This window comes from Carassius auratus, unplaced genomic scaffold (assembly GCF_003368295.1).
Source record: "Carassius auratus strain Wakin unplaced genomic scaffold, ASM336829v1 scaf_tig00216169, whole genome shotgun sequence".
Taxonomy (NCBI): domain Eukaryota; kingdom Metazoa; phylum Chordata; class Actinopteri; order Cypriniformes; family Cyprinidae; genus Carassius; species Carassius auratus.
The window spans coordinates 13,076-28,345 of record NW_020528439.1 but is presented as its reverse complement, the minus strand read 5'-3'; the positions used below and the strand labels follow the sequence as shown (position 1 = coordinate 28,345).

At 36.4% G+C, this 15,270-nt stretch overlaps 1 protein-coding gene across 1 annotated transcript; it reads right to left on the bottom strand.

Annotated features, from left to right (window-relative positions):
• Positions 1-77: 77 nt before the first annotated feature.
• Positions 78-5,305, bottom strand: psmd5 (proteasome 26S subunit, non-ATPase 5). Its single transcript, XM_026262509.1, has 10 exons — positions 5,098-5,305; positions 4,343-4,487; positions 3,114-3,227; positions 2,901-3,029; positions 2,713-2,822; positions 2,494-2,636; positions 1,691-1,882; positions 893-1,002; positions 670-810; positions 78-591 (listed from the first exon to the last, which is right to left on the bottom strand). Exons 1-10 carry the CDS (start codon positions 5,271-5,273, stop codon positions 334-336), a joined length of 1,518 nt encoding a protein of 505 aa, XP_026118294.1. The 5' UTR covers positions 5,274-5,305; the 3' UTR covers positions 78-333.
• Between the last annotated feature and the right edge of the window lie 9,965 nt (positions 5,306-15,270).

The following is a 15,270-nucleotide window of genomic DNA, read 5'->3' as shown; positions in this document are numbered from 1 at the left end:
AAATGTTTGAATTGTAGTGTAGATAAAAAAATAAATAAAATTACATATCAACAAAAAAAATATCAACAATAAACCACTCAAATTTACTTTTTAATGATAAGTGATTTTGATGATTTTTAATGACTTTTAATGATACAAACAGAACCTCATTCATCATGGTGCATCAACACCTGGAAGTATAAACATTTGATGCGCTCTGTATATGTTCAAGTGCTGAGAACTGTCTAAAGAGCTTTTGGTCACATTTTATCTACACTTGATGGAAAAACTAACCTCTGACAGTAGAAAAAGTTCAAACTCTTACTGAAGTATATACTTGTATAAATGTGTATATCAGTCGGCCCCCTCTGTGATGACTGTAGACACGGCGTTGACATAATAGGGTCCCTCGTTCAGGTACGTCTTCAGCTTTAAGTAATTGTGTGCTCCAAATATCTCCCGAGCGCTGGAGGAGCTCAGCAGCGCCCCCACCAGCTCAAACTTACAATCCTTCGCCTCTTTTCCAGTCCCCACCGAGCGATCCATCACCCACTCCACGAATCCAGGAGTGTCCATCATCAGCTGCTGAGCCCACGGCTGACAGCCAATGGCCTGGACACAAACGAGCAGAGAAAACAACTTTAATATGCCTTTAAAGATATCAACACACACCGTCTCTCTGTCTCTTACAGTGAAGATTCGTAGCGCGCTGCAGTAGAGCTCTGGGAAGGGCTGTGTGCTTATGTTTTGGATCATCAGCATGGGTTGAGAGCTCAGACAGTTGAACCACGACTCGGTCAACAGTAACAGGTCATCTGTCTGCTGCTCCACCTACACAAACCACAGACATCTTAAAGCAAAAACCTCCATCTGAACACCAATCCTGTGGGAAAACACACCGGCACACACTCACAGGCAACGTGAGCAGCTGAGCGAGAGCCTCCAAACATCTGACCCTGAGCTCAGTGGCTCCATCAGCGGCCACTTTACCGATTCTCTTCAGCACGGATGTGAACTTCTCACCTGTAACAAACAGCTAAGTGAGAAAGAGTTCAAAATGAAGCCAACCATCCCTGCAACTAGGGCTAGGTGTACTGATTCAGTTTGGTTTTGATTCAATTCTGATTCACTTGGGAATATTTTGACTTTAATGTTCTTTTTGCTTATAATAATAATTATTGCTATTATTGAAAACATGTTCAGTAATTTAAATATAAACACTGCATATTAAATAATTTCAGTCACTTTTCCAATGATTACTGATTCAATTGACTCATTTTGGAATATTTAATTTCTAATGTCACTTTTGCTTACATACAAAAGTAATTTTCTCTTAGATAATGCTGTATATTATATATAGAGAATTAACATAGAAATGTTAAATAGTTAATAAAATAATTAATAACTATTTGTTCAACAGATGATTCATTAAAACTGCTCTGTCGGTAGCAACTGAACTAAGCCTGAAATTGCATTTCTTATGTAAAAATTATTCAATTTCTATGAAATTATACAAATTATTGCTAAATTATAAATGGAAAACTTCAGTTATAAACACACGTCTGCAAAACAAACTACACTTGTTGTGCTGTACTGTATGTTATTGCATTCCATAACTTTACTGAACTAACAGGTTTTATTAAAAGCATATCTGAAACATAAACATCTCTCTTTTTGAATTGTGCAGATGTTTTCACAAACACACAGTTACCTGTTTTCTGCAGAACTTGTTTACCCTCCACAGTATTGCCGAGCACTCCGAGCGTATCCAGGGCAACAGGAGTCAGTGTGGGGTCAAGGTTCAACGCCATGGAGAAGACCACCTCAAGGAACACTGGGTACTTCTCACAGACCTGCTGAGGACTGTCCATAATCGCCAGACTCCCAAAGAACTTCACCAGCCCTATAATAATAATAATAATAATAATAAAAATAACATAGCATTACAGCAAAGTAACCATCTGACATTTCCAATAATACAAGGATTTAAAAAAAGATAAAGACATAAGAATAAATGAATAAATAATAATAATAATAATAATAATACAAATATATATATTTTTAGCAATTTATATTCAAATATTTAAAATAAACAATGTCCACGATATTTTAAATGTCTGCTGAATAAGGACTTTGAAGAATATATCTTCCAGAATCTGGCATCAAGATTTAGGAGCTCATTTTTATTTCATCTCCTATCCTGAAAAGTCTGTCTTGCAGAATTGACTTTAAATTAATCTTCACTTTAATTCTTTTGCAATTCTTTTTGTCATTTCTTCTTCACCAGTTTTTTTTTCTGACCTCAGCATTTTTTGGTCCAGTGGTCATGTCTTAACGTTGCAATTTCTGTATTGCATTAGTGTTTGATATTTCTCATGGGGATTTAATAATTTAATAGATAGAAAAAAAATATATTAAACACTTTCAATGTCTTTTTAATATTTCCAGTCCTGGAAATCAAATGAAACTTCCTGATATTTTCAGGTTTTTCATGACATGGAAACATACACTCACCTGGCAGGTAAAGGCTTGAGAAGGGGTCGGATTCTGCAGCGATTATCATGTTGGAGATTTTATCCATGATGCCTTGCTGCGCCAGATACTGACGGCCATGTTGACTCTGAGCCAGACTGGTCACCATCTCTATAGCAGTTGCTCTGGGAAGAGAAGAGAGTAATATAGTGTTTAATAAATAGTAATAAATACAATAAATAGTGTTTGTGAGGTCATTACCTGACCAACACATCGTCTCCGGTCAGTTCCTCCAGCATCTTTGAGATTAATCCACTGTTGGCGCAGTAACCCAGAGACACTGGAGACACTGTGGACACCTCCACTATCAACTGCACACACAGAACGGACACGATTAAGCTTGAATCTCTCATAAAGTTAATTCCTCCCATCCGCAAATGAACACAAACCTCATAAACTCTGTATCTGATGATGTCACTGGTGAGCATCACATGCTTCAGCTTGTTCAGCAAATCAGAGTGAAACAGAACATCAAGCCCCGCCTTCGTGTTGCTAAGTTTACTGAGGGCAGATATCGCCTGCCCAAAAACAAAACAAACTGAATTAAAGGCAGTTCATACAGGAAAAACATTGATGTAGGAGTGAAGTGTGGGTCTCTGTACCTCTTTGGCCACAGCGATGCGCTCGACGCTGATGCACTGAATCACATCACACAGGATCTCTGCACTGTTCAGGATCTGAGACACTCCATCAGCGTGACCGGCAACACGCCCCATCTGTCGACATAAATACACCACGGATGGATCGATTACAATATTACAGATTGGAATAAACCTGTATAGAATGCAACATTCAGATTCCAAAGGTAAAAATCCCATTTATTTATAGGATAGCTTATAAACAGCATTTCTGTTATTTCAATATATTTTTAAACAATTGCGTTTAATTGTGGAATTTTTGGTGAGAAACTACATTACCCATGAATCTGTAAAGAAATCTCCACCAATAGTGCGCAACAGGTTGGTTTTTGGAAGTAAAAAACCCATTCATTTTCGTCATGGGGGGAACTGATTTTAGACAATAACTTACAAAGCTTTTACAGACAGACTTCTTATTATAAGCTCTGAGGTTGTTTATCAATGGTATAAGCTTTTGTTGAAGCCTTCGGCCTGCATTATTTCAACGGAGTAATAATCATGTTTTACAACTGAATTACTCATGAAAAACTACCTTACCAAATAATGATGAGAAATCTCCAATTTTTATAGAATTTATATATATAGCACCTTAACAGGCTACACAGTAGCTCCAAAGTGCTGTACATTACAAATAGAAACCAAAAGCGCAGCACAACAAAACATGAAAACATCCATATAATAATAATATGATAAAAAAGACAACAGAAGAGAATACAGATATGACTTTAAAGATCTTTACTTCCTCACAGCTTTACTTCCTCCAGACACTTGAAAAGTATGGCAATGGGGTCCTTACTACTTGGGTCTCAGGGGCAAATCAACTTGAGTATCATCCATATACGAATGGTGAGAAATACCATACTTCTTAAAAATAATTTCCAAAAGAAGCATGTACAATGAAAAAACAGGATTGGTCCCAAAACGGATCCTTGTGGAACCCCACAGGTAATAGGTGCTACAATAAAGCCGAGAAATAGGCAAATTACCAACCTTTTTTCAGATACCTTTTCACTTCCGTTCAAAGTTTGTAATGTTTTGATTCTCCTCGTTGCTGGTTGGTTTGGTTCATGCCTTGTAACGCTTCACCAAAGACTTTTTAACAATTATTTTAGGAAAAACACATTTCTGGACCCAAAGCTGCTGAAAAGGTACATGGAGACTGTTGCACTCTGTTGTGCACCTTCAGCACTGACCTGTGTGAGGGTGAGCACTTTGACCGAGTCGTTCGGATGGTTAAGTCCACTCTGGAGCGCAGTCTTGTAGTTCTGAGCCAGCTGGACGGGTTCTAAAGCCTGCAGAACACGACTCAGGATTTCCACACACACCTCGATCTGCTCTCTGCACCCAAAACAGTCGTTTAGTTTAGTTTTTAATTTAGTTTTCCATGACACTTTCCACCCTTTCTCTATTTCAACTTATTTTTTTAAAGAATATTTCTTAACCTAGTTAATGCATAATGCATAACTGGTATCATTTTTAAGTGCACAGCCCTCTTAACACATTAATCTCTTATTTAAAAAAAAGAGAGCAAGAAAATAGGTTTCTTAGAGCTCCTTTAACTTTTGTGGCATTTAGAAATCTTGTTCCTATCCTTACAACAGCTTACAAAAATGCAATGCCTTAAAACTATCTAAAACATATGTGTGTGTGTGTGTGTGTGTGTCTATGTATATGTAAATATATATATATATATATATATATATAAAAGCACCATGTATCCTGCTTGAATTTGTTATGTTTGTGTTTAAAAACGAGGATGCCTGTTTGCTATTCAAATAGATTTAACAAAAGTAAATAAAAAAAATATTCTTAACATCATAAAAAGTGCATAAAATTGAATTATTATGTGAAGACTGAGGAAGAAGTCGATTGTAACTGCTCACGTATGTAGTAAGCGTGCAGTCTGTAGTATTATTGTGTCTCTTGACTCAGCAGAATCAACACTCACGTGTCATTTGTGTTTAAAAGGCCGAATATGATCTCCAGTCGGGCTCCAGACACCGCCTGCCTCAACCCGCTCACAGGCGTCGCAAAAACGGCCGTCCGGAGTCTCTTGAGCTCCTCGATCGGATCCTCTGATTCACTGATTTCATTCAGCAAAATCTCTATAGCCGCCGCCATCATGCACAAATGTTTGTGTCACGTGACCAAGGGGCGGGAAACGTTCTCATGGGCTTATTTGCATAACTGTAACAGAACTGTCAAACGAAACAACGAGAAATAAATCCTTACAAAAATTATCGTGATAATCATATTTGCTAAAATACATAGTTATGGATAATACTGCTAGACTTAGGAAACCTGATTTTTTTCCTACCATTGTTTTCAAGAAAATAAATTAAAATACAAATTCATAATAATATAATGATTATTATTATTATTATTGTTATTATTATTAAGTGTTATTTTTTAACTGGATGATGATTGAATTTTAAATATTTATTTATTTCGTATGCTATATTTTGGCGGAAACTACGGAGTGACGCCACCTTGTTTTAGTAAAACACATCTTTCGTTTTGTTTATGATTTAATTGTTACGTTTGAAGAGTCACGCGCCAGTTTTCCAGGTGAGCGTTCAGGTAATGTATAAACGTATTTTATTATTGTACAAAATGTGTTCGTACATCTACGTGACAATTATTAGGTTTGCTTTATTTGCGTCTGTGACTGGTGTATATGAGAGACTTGTTTTCAATGTAAACAGGATTTATTAGGGAATAATCACCAGATTCTCTTGTCCACCCTCAGAAAGATGGGCATCTCTGGAACTGCTCTCCTGTGGGTTAAGTCCTACCTCTCTGACAGATCCTTCAGTGTGTCTTGGAGGGGTGATGTTTCAAAGTCACACCACCTTGCTACTGGGGTTCCTCAAGGCTCAGTACTTGGACCACTTCTCTTCTCTTCTCCATCTACATGACATCTTTAGGATCTGTCATTCAGAAGCATGGTTTTTCTTATCACTGCTATGCTGATGACACCCAACTCTACTTCTCATTCCAGCCAGATGACCCGACGGTAGCTGCTCGCATTTCAGCCTGTCTGAGTGACATTTCTAGCTGGATGAATGACCATCACCTTCAGCTTAACCTTACAAAGACTGAACTCCTGGTGATTCCAGCTAACCCATTGATTCATCACAACTTCTCTATACAGCTGGGCCCGTCAACCATAACTCCTTCGAGGACAGCCAGAAACCTAGGTGTTGTGATGGATCATCAATTAAGCTTCACTGACCACATTGCTACAACGACCCGGTCCTGCAGGTTTGCCTTATACAACATTAGGAAGATTAGACCCTTCCTGTCAGAGCAAGCAACCCAACTTCTTGTCCAAGCTCTTGTTCTCTCCAGACTGGACTATTGTAATGCTCTCCTGGCGGGCCTTCCTACATGTACTGTCAAGCCTCTGCAAATGATCCAGAATGCAGCAGCGAGGGTTGTCTTCAATGAGCCAAAAAAAGCTCATGTTACTCCCCTCCTCATCAGGTTACACTGGCTACCAGTAGCCGCTCGCATCAAATTCAAGGTACTGATGCTTGCCTACAAGACGACCACTGGCACGGCACCAACTTACCTAAACTCACTGGTTAAATCCTATGTGCCCTCCAGAAGTTTGCGCTCTGCAAGTGAACAACGCCTTGTGGTGCCATCCCAAAGAAATTCAAAATCACTCTCACGGACCTTTTCCTGGACTGTGCCCAGCTGGTGGAATGACCTCCCAATCCCAATTCGTACAGCTGAGTCTTTACTAATTTTCAAGAAACGTCTGAAGACTCATCTTTTTCACCTGCACTTAACCTACTAACACCAGTACTTTTCATTTTCTTGTCTTTGTTCATTTAATTAAAAAAAAAAAAAAATATATATATATATATTCCTGGCTATGCGTTCTATACTAGACTAACTGAGACTTGTCATGGCACTTGTATACTGTTGTTGTTCTCCTGTTGATCTGACTGCTTCTATTGTTCTCATTTGTAAGTCGCTTTGGATAAAAGCGTCTGCTAAATGATTAAATGTAAATGTAAATGTAAATGTAAATGATTAGGAGAGATTCTGTAGGTCCTTTAACCGGCCACTAGATGTCGCCATTGGGACTTGTCTCATCTTCATTAATTGGTTATTATTTGCGGCTGTTAATTAACATTCATGTTCAGCAAGTATCCCTTTCTGTAATGGGATCATCTCATACCACGGTTCTTTGATATATACCATGTTAATGATTGGTTTCCATATTTATATGTCTTATTATTGTTATTAAACATGGCAAAAAATATATACTCCAACAAAAAAGCATCACAGTAGTATAATCTGGTACCATCACGATAATACAACAGTCCACCCTCGAGAATCTAGTGAAGGCTCCAGCTAAAGTTTGCATATAGTGGATTAAGCCAGCTTTGTATTAGCAGATCTCAGAACATCATCTCACCTGTATGTGAATATGAGTGTGTGTGTTCTTCCTCAGCAGTGTGTACACATCAGTGTTTGTGAGTGTGTGTGGTGTGTGTTGAACAGTAATCCCTATTAGGCCGTGGGAATGTAGGCGATGTGCCAGTGGATAACGCCAGGATCATTCCGGATTATTCCACATTGGCAGCTCTATTCAATGCCAGCAGCACAAATGCCCATCCATAGAGCTTCTGCGGCGGGAGAAAATGTCTTAGGGTGCCCATGTTTTATCCTCATGCCTGCTTAAGTCACTTGTGTCCATCTATCTGTCTGTCTGTGAATAAAATGCATAACAGACTAACATGTTTTAATGTTTCTGATGGGAATAAAGCTCCTTAGGCTTTCCGAGGCTGCTTTTATGAAATATTATTACTATTAAAAACATCTGCTTTCTATTGTAATATATTTATACCTGTGATGCAAAGCTCAAGATAAAGAAACATTTCTGATTATTATCAGTGTTGAAAACTGTTGTTTTGCTTACTATTTTTGTGGATTCTTTGATAAATAGAATGTTTATGTTCAAAGAAACAGCATTTATTTGTAAGTCTTTACTCAAACTTTTGATCCAATTAAAGCATGCTTGATGATTTTTTTTTTAAATCAGTAGTATATAGCATTTGTGCATCTGCATGTGACCTCTTGACTGGCTTTATTTTTGTGTGGGATAGTGCTGCACACACACACACGGGTCAGATCACCTCAAATGTGTTTGTGGAAGAGGCTGAATTCAATGGCCTTATTCACTCTCAGACTTTACAAAGGGTCTGTATGTCCACAATAAAAGTGGATTTCGTCTTTTTCTGTTCTCAGGCATTCTTGTAGAACACCCTCATTTTTCTTAAACGTGCTTCTGTTAAAATTAAAGCCAGTTTCACTGTGTGTGCGTGTGTGATTAGAATAATGAGGTGTAAAATAAGAACATTTCAATATCAGAGATAAAGTCACAGTATGCTTTTTTTAAGTAGAGGAGATAAAGTACACATACACACACCCATATAAACACACACACAGAGAGTTCTGCCTAAATAGACCTTCATTTCTGTGTGTGTGTGTGTGTGTGTGTGTTTCAGAGCAGGTCATCAATGGCCTCCCTGTTCCTCTGAGGTAAAATGAGATCCTACACACACACACACACACACATAGATACACAGATACACACTAGTTTAACCTCACTCCGAGAGCAAAAATAAAAGGCAAAGACCCACCTTCTTTTCTGAAAGACATTAGTCAGTGCCTTCACACACATACACTCAGCCATGGTAGTAGAGGTAAAATAGTTGACATTGTTCACGTCTCATTTCTTTTGGATTACAGCTGTAGCATGATTTTAATATACGCTCATACTGTCATTACCTTAATGACACGATTAGTGTATTCAGAGATTCGCTTGAACAGACTCCAGATTGTTTTTTGCATAGTATATGTTTTAAAAAACACGCACAAGTTTTCTAAAGTTCAAAATAATAAGCAAACCAAATAGTTTAACTACTGCTCAGCAGTTTCTCTCTCATAGAGTTGATGGCGTCAGTTATATTTCAATGAAGTTATTCAGCAAGGAAGCATTAAATTGATCAAAAGTGATGGTAAAGACATTTATAACAAAAGATTTCTAGTTCAATTAATGCTTTTCTTTTGAACTTTTGTTTGTCAAATAATTCCTGAAATTTAAATGCATCACAGTTTCCACAAAAATATGAAGAAGCCCAACTGTTTTTAATCAAGATAATAATGTGTTCCTGTAGCTCAAGTGGTGGAGCATTGCATTAGCAAGTGCAAAGTTTGGGGTTCGAATCCCAGGGAGCACATGTTAGGAGAAAATGTTAGTCTCTTGTCTGCTAAATGCATAAATTCAATTCATAATCAGAATTGATTCTTGAGCAACAAATCAGTATTTAAGAATGATTCCTGAAGGATCATGTGACACTGGAGTAATTATGCTGAAAAGGTAGCTTTACATCACAGAAATTTATTTGATTTTAAAATATATTCAAATAGAAAACAGTTATTTTAAATTGTAAAAATACAGTTTTTTTTTTTCATCAAATAAATCCAGCTTTGGGGAGCACAAGAGACTTCTTTCAAAAACATGAACAAAATCTTATCAACTTTAAACTTTTGAATGATATTGTAAACAGATACAAAACAGACTATTGTTGACATAAATTATTGAGCTATAAAATTGTGGATTTGTAATAAAATAAATTAGTTTATATTGAGATCCCAGACTTTGGTATCTTGGTAAACTTGAGTTTAAGAGACAAGAGTAACATTTAAGAACGGTTCTGAAAGAATTGGATATATTTCTGAAAAGCAGCAGACTTTACGATTCTTGTCAGGGAGAAACAATTAAAGAGTTTTCATTTGTTACGTGTCTTATGCATAGGATGTCCTGATGTGTTAAAGCATCTTTAAAGCCTTGACTCCGGTTTCTCCTCTTCCCTTTCCTCTCTGTGGACTCAGAGTTGGTCGTTGTGAACCTCTAACAGCATGTGTGTGTGTGTGTGTGTGTGTGTCGGTCTCTCTTGGGTGGACTGGTTTCTTGCTCAGGGTTGGCCAGTTATTTTGGGATCAGACTGAGACACACTGTCACTGCTGCCGTGAATCTGTATTTATGCTTCTCTGATTGGCCTGTTTTATTTGCGTTTCACTCACTGGTCAGTTTTATTTGTCGATGTTTGAACGGCTGTGTTTTTGTGTTGTTTTGGCTTGATTTGTGTTTCCTGCCATATGGAAAAGAGAAAAAACGTCTGCTTATTAGGTTTGAAAGGCAATTATTCTTCAATCCTAAATGAGTTCAGTTTTATGAATGTTTTTTTTTTGTGAATTCAGATTATTCAAACACTCGCTGTGTAAATTTTGGAGTGAGCAGCAGATCAAACAAAACACAAGAAATTAGGAACATTTAGAAGATGTGAAGAGTTAAATGAGCTGAAATGAAATGTTCAATATATTTAAGTGATTCTTTATACAAATTGTAAATGATGTTATCAGTTATTTACCTTTATGAAACACAAAATGAGTTAGCAAGGGGACTGTCAAAGCTTTCAGTCATCCTCCAAAAGTGACTAAATATGCATAGAAACGACTATATAATTATATAATTAATTAAAGTAGATCAGCAGCTATATATTTTCATTACAAAAATAACAAATAATTGATGCTTTTATGTTGCTTTTAAGTGTTTTTATGAAGACTGTTGACTGACTCAAATTAATCTGTGAATATTTTTTTTTAAAAAAACAATTCTTTAAAATGAATACAATTCACTAAACGGAATAAGACTTTCATTTGACGTAGTCACTGACTCATTGAAATGAATCACATATTCTATTTGAGAAACGTGTTTTTGGAAAATTGTGATGGATGGATAGATGCAGAGTGTTTTCTGCTGTCCATCTGTTATTGTGACAGTATTAGACATCATGCAAACACACACTGAGACGATCACGTGTGTGTTTCTGAAACATGGACATACTGATGTCATCGTGTGAATATGGACAGTATTGAGGTCAGTAACCTCATGTGGATGCTTTGTTTGGTTCATTTTGTCCTTAGAGCAGATGTTCGGGCAAATACATAATTTATGCACAAATAAATGCATGCATAGCACTTTACATTTTAAAAATAATTTGCATTCATCAATAGTGTCCATTTGGAAGAAAAATTGAGTCTTCAAACAAACACACACACGCACACACATGCACGCACACACACACACACACACATGCACGCACACACACACACAGTATTAAGTAAGTGAGCGTAGTGGCACTTTTCTCTGTGAAAAAAAAAGTTTCCCATTGGTATACCATACACACAAACACACATATATATATATGAAGTGAACGAGTGTTAAGAATAAGAAACTCTCTCAGTTTTTCATGTGCATTGGATCACAGAGAGGAAAGACTATATATCTCACTTTAGAACCACATGAAAAGATTCATGAGTTAACTGAAAAGAGCAATTCTACATGCAATGCCACCTTAGAAGCTATATTTAAGGCCTATAATGCCTAAAAAATGCAGCTTACCACAGTATTTTTACAACAATTATACAACAGTGTAGTTTGATTAACATATTTGTATCCCATATTATATTTACAAACAGTGATTCTACATGTATTGTAGAAAGAGTTCTATTTAGAATATTGTTTTGTAATAAAATGGTTCTTAGAGTTTAGGGTTCTTTATTACTGCATTTATGTTTTTTTTTATCTAACTGTAAAACAAAATCTTTTCGAAGAACCTCATTATTGATTTTCTGGCGCTCAACCGTCCAATTACACGCTCTCAAACAGTTCTTGACATCCTTCTTAAAATGTCTATAAATTTGAAATTTGAAATGTTTTTCTACCAATCATGTACCAAATACCATAACTTTTTTTCTTTCTGTCCCTTAATATGAACACCAATAAGAATAAGAATCCACATAGCACATTCGAATCATGGTTCTTTATGGAACCTTTTAAAAAGGTTCTTTTTAGAACCAAGGTTCTGCTGTTGCTACAAGCTGAGGAACCCTTCACTGGTAGTGTTAAGACTGTATTAGAAGGTACTTCAGTGAATACCATAGTATTATCATAGTGCTTTGTTGCATACAAATGTAAATCACTTAATTGGTAAAGTAAGTTACTTCAAAGAATACTCTGGTAATATCATGGTACTTTGATATCGACCTATCCATAATTCTGAACTATTACCATGGCACCTTGTCCGAAAATATGGTGATATCATGGCATTTAATTGGTACTGTAGAGTGTAGAAGAAAAGTACTAGTATTAGTATCATGGTTTTGTCCAAAAACAAGGTATTACCATAATACTAAAAAGCTATGGTAATACCATGGTATTTCTTTTGTAAGGGTGCTGCTCTCTCTCTCTCTCTCTGTGTGTAGTCTTTCATTAGGGTTTTTAAGGGAAGCGTGTGGTTGTCTCCGTAGCGATGGTCATCTGGAGGCGGGACTGAGCGGTCAGTAATATAGCAGGAGTACAGAGGAGACATGTGTATATATAAACATAATTACTACATGTACACCCAGCAAAATATACATCTCACAGTCTACAATTACACCTCCCTCCCTCCTGCTCTCCAGCTCTGCTCCTCCGTCTCACTCAGAGCAGCTGCCAGAGCGTAACAGGAGGGATATTTTCCAGGTTTGATTTCGTTTATGAAAGCTGATCTAGTATTTGTGGATTTCTGGGAGGACTAGTTCATTTTGCGTTGAGTTTATTTTTCCTAGTAACACCTGACAAGGATCGGGCCAAAGACCACAGATAAAGATACAGTAATGCATAAAAAAAGCAAAGAAAAAAAAAAAAAAACACCACAAAGTACCATCCTGTTATGTTCTTTTGGATTTCATCCATGGATTTTTCATCAAGGAAGCTGTCCCTCCTAAAACAAAAAATGTGTATAATTAATCATTTTTTGTATATGTTCCATAGTAATATTATGAGTTTTGAGGGGACATTTACCATAGTATGCTTAGTTTTTTTATTGCTTTGCCATGCATTTCTGGATACCAGTACCAAGTAATTTCCATAAATGATTACTGTAATCATTCAGTTCCAATTTTTTTTTTTTTTGTATTACCATTTGTCTACTTGACTGATGAAGAAAGAGTGTTTAGATGGTGTTTGACAAGGCTAAAAACTTTATTTTTATTTATTATTGTGTGATGACCTTATTTCTACACAGTACTGAACCCGTTCACCTTCATATAAAACCCTCACAGATTGCAGTGGCACATCTTGGCCAGAGGGGGCAGCAGCAGACACTCTCACCATTCACAGTGCGTGTTATTTGATTATTTGTGCTTGTAATGTGAAAGAAAGGTGTATAAGTGTGTTCGAGCGACGGATTACAGCTGTCATCGTGTTGACTGAGACTGAATGAATCCTCACAGACATAACAGATCCCCTGTTTTTTTGCACCAGAAGATTTCAAGGATTGTGGACCTGTGGGCAAACTGTGGCGAACCACAGAGACATCATTCACATGAGAGAGAGAGAGAGAGAGAGAGAGAGAGAGAGAGAGACTGAAGGGTAAATAAAGAGCTGGATACATGCAGGTATGAAGAGATGATGGCTTAATGACAGAATATGGATTAATATGACTGATCTGTAGGGTTTGGGAATGTAGAGTTTCTGCAAAGCGAGTATCATATTACTGGCACTTGGCAGTAGGTGAAAATGGTGAATCTGGTGTACAGATTTAGTCAAATTGCATTGAGAGTTGTGTACAGTAATGTGATTGTCTGGTGTTTCGTAGGACATCAAAGATGTCTGTAACCAATTATTATTATGCAGCAGTTACAGAAGTCGTTTCAAACTCACAAGACAACTTCATTTTACAGTTTAACTCAATATTATTCAATTACAGAGTTCATGCAGGTGTCAATCACAACTCATAACCAAATCATATTCATTCAAAACAATACAACCACAAAACAGATTCTATATAATCTGTATGTGTTTAGCCTACAGAAAACTTGTAATTAAAAAAGAAAGAAATAGTTCACCCGAAAATGAAAATTATGCCATTTCTTTACTTTGATTTTTACTTGTATAAAATATATATATATATATATATATATATATATATATTATTACTTAGTATTAATTTGCTATGAATTAGTAAATCTGAGGAAAGTCTATTGACTGAAACATTGCCTTAAATAAATTTTGTATTGATGCAAGTTCAACCAAAAATGGAAACTGTGTCATTAATCAATTTATTTATTATTTACTAATATTTAGTAAGCCTGAGACATATTGATTGATTGAAACACTGCTTTTAAAAATAATGTTGTGTTAATGCAAATGTTAATATTGTGCTGGATCTTTTTATTTTTTTTATTTTACTTATTTATTATTTACATTGTTTAATTATTTTATTTTACTTATTTATTATTTATTTACATTTTATGAAAAATGGTTTATGTGACATACCAGGTTTAATAGCAATGTAGTAACGATATTTTTGAGGGGGTGAATTATTATTTTAAGCATTTTTTAAAAGTACTTCAGCATGCATGTGTGTGTGAGAAAGTAGAATTTATTTAGCATGTATTGCTAAAGGTCAGACTCCATCATTTTTTTTTTTGATGTAACGAGTATGTGTGTGTGTGTGTGTGTGTGTGTGTGTGTGTGTGTTTGCCTCGTTCACATTCCACTGTGTGAATCACAATCGCTCTTTTTTTATGACAGACAACCAAAGGAGGAGTGCAGGCTCTTACATGTGTAAGGTCAACTTTCTCTCTGTCTTCACCCCCCACCAGCTCATTCCTGTCTCAGTCTCTGCCCATCTCAGTCTGTACTTAAGAGATTTCTGAGGTACAGCTAATGGTTTGCTGTTGCTTTTTACAGTCTACAGCAGCCACAATCACACAGCAATAACAGCACTAGAGACAACGAGGGAATGTCTGACATCCTAAAAGAAGACATTCAGAATAGAATAAGAACATGCAGAATGACATGAAACAGAGAGAGAGAGAGAGAGAGAGTGAGTGAGCAGAAGAAAGAGGTATAAGAGATGTAATAATAAGTGGTATAAGAACTGAGCATGAGCCTGTCAAAACCTAGCTTTTAAAGGGGTCATATAATGCTGTATTTTTTTGTTGTATTTTTTAATATAATTATTCATACCAAATAAATCAACAGCTT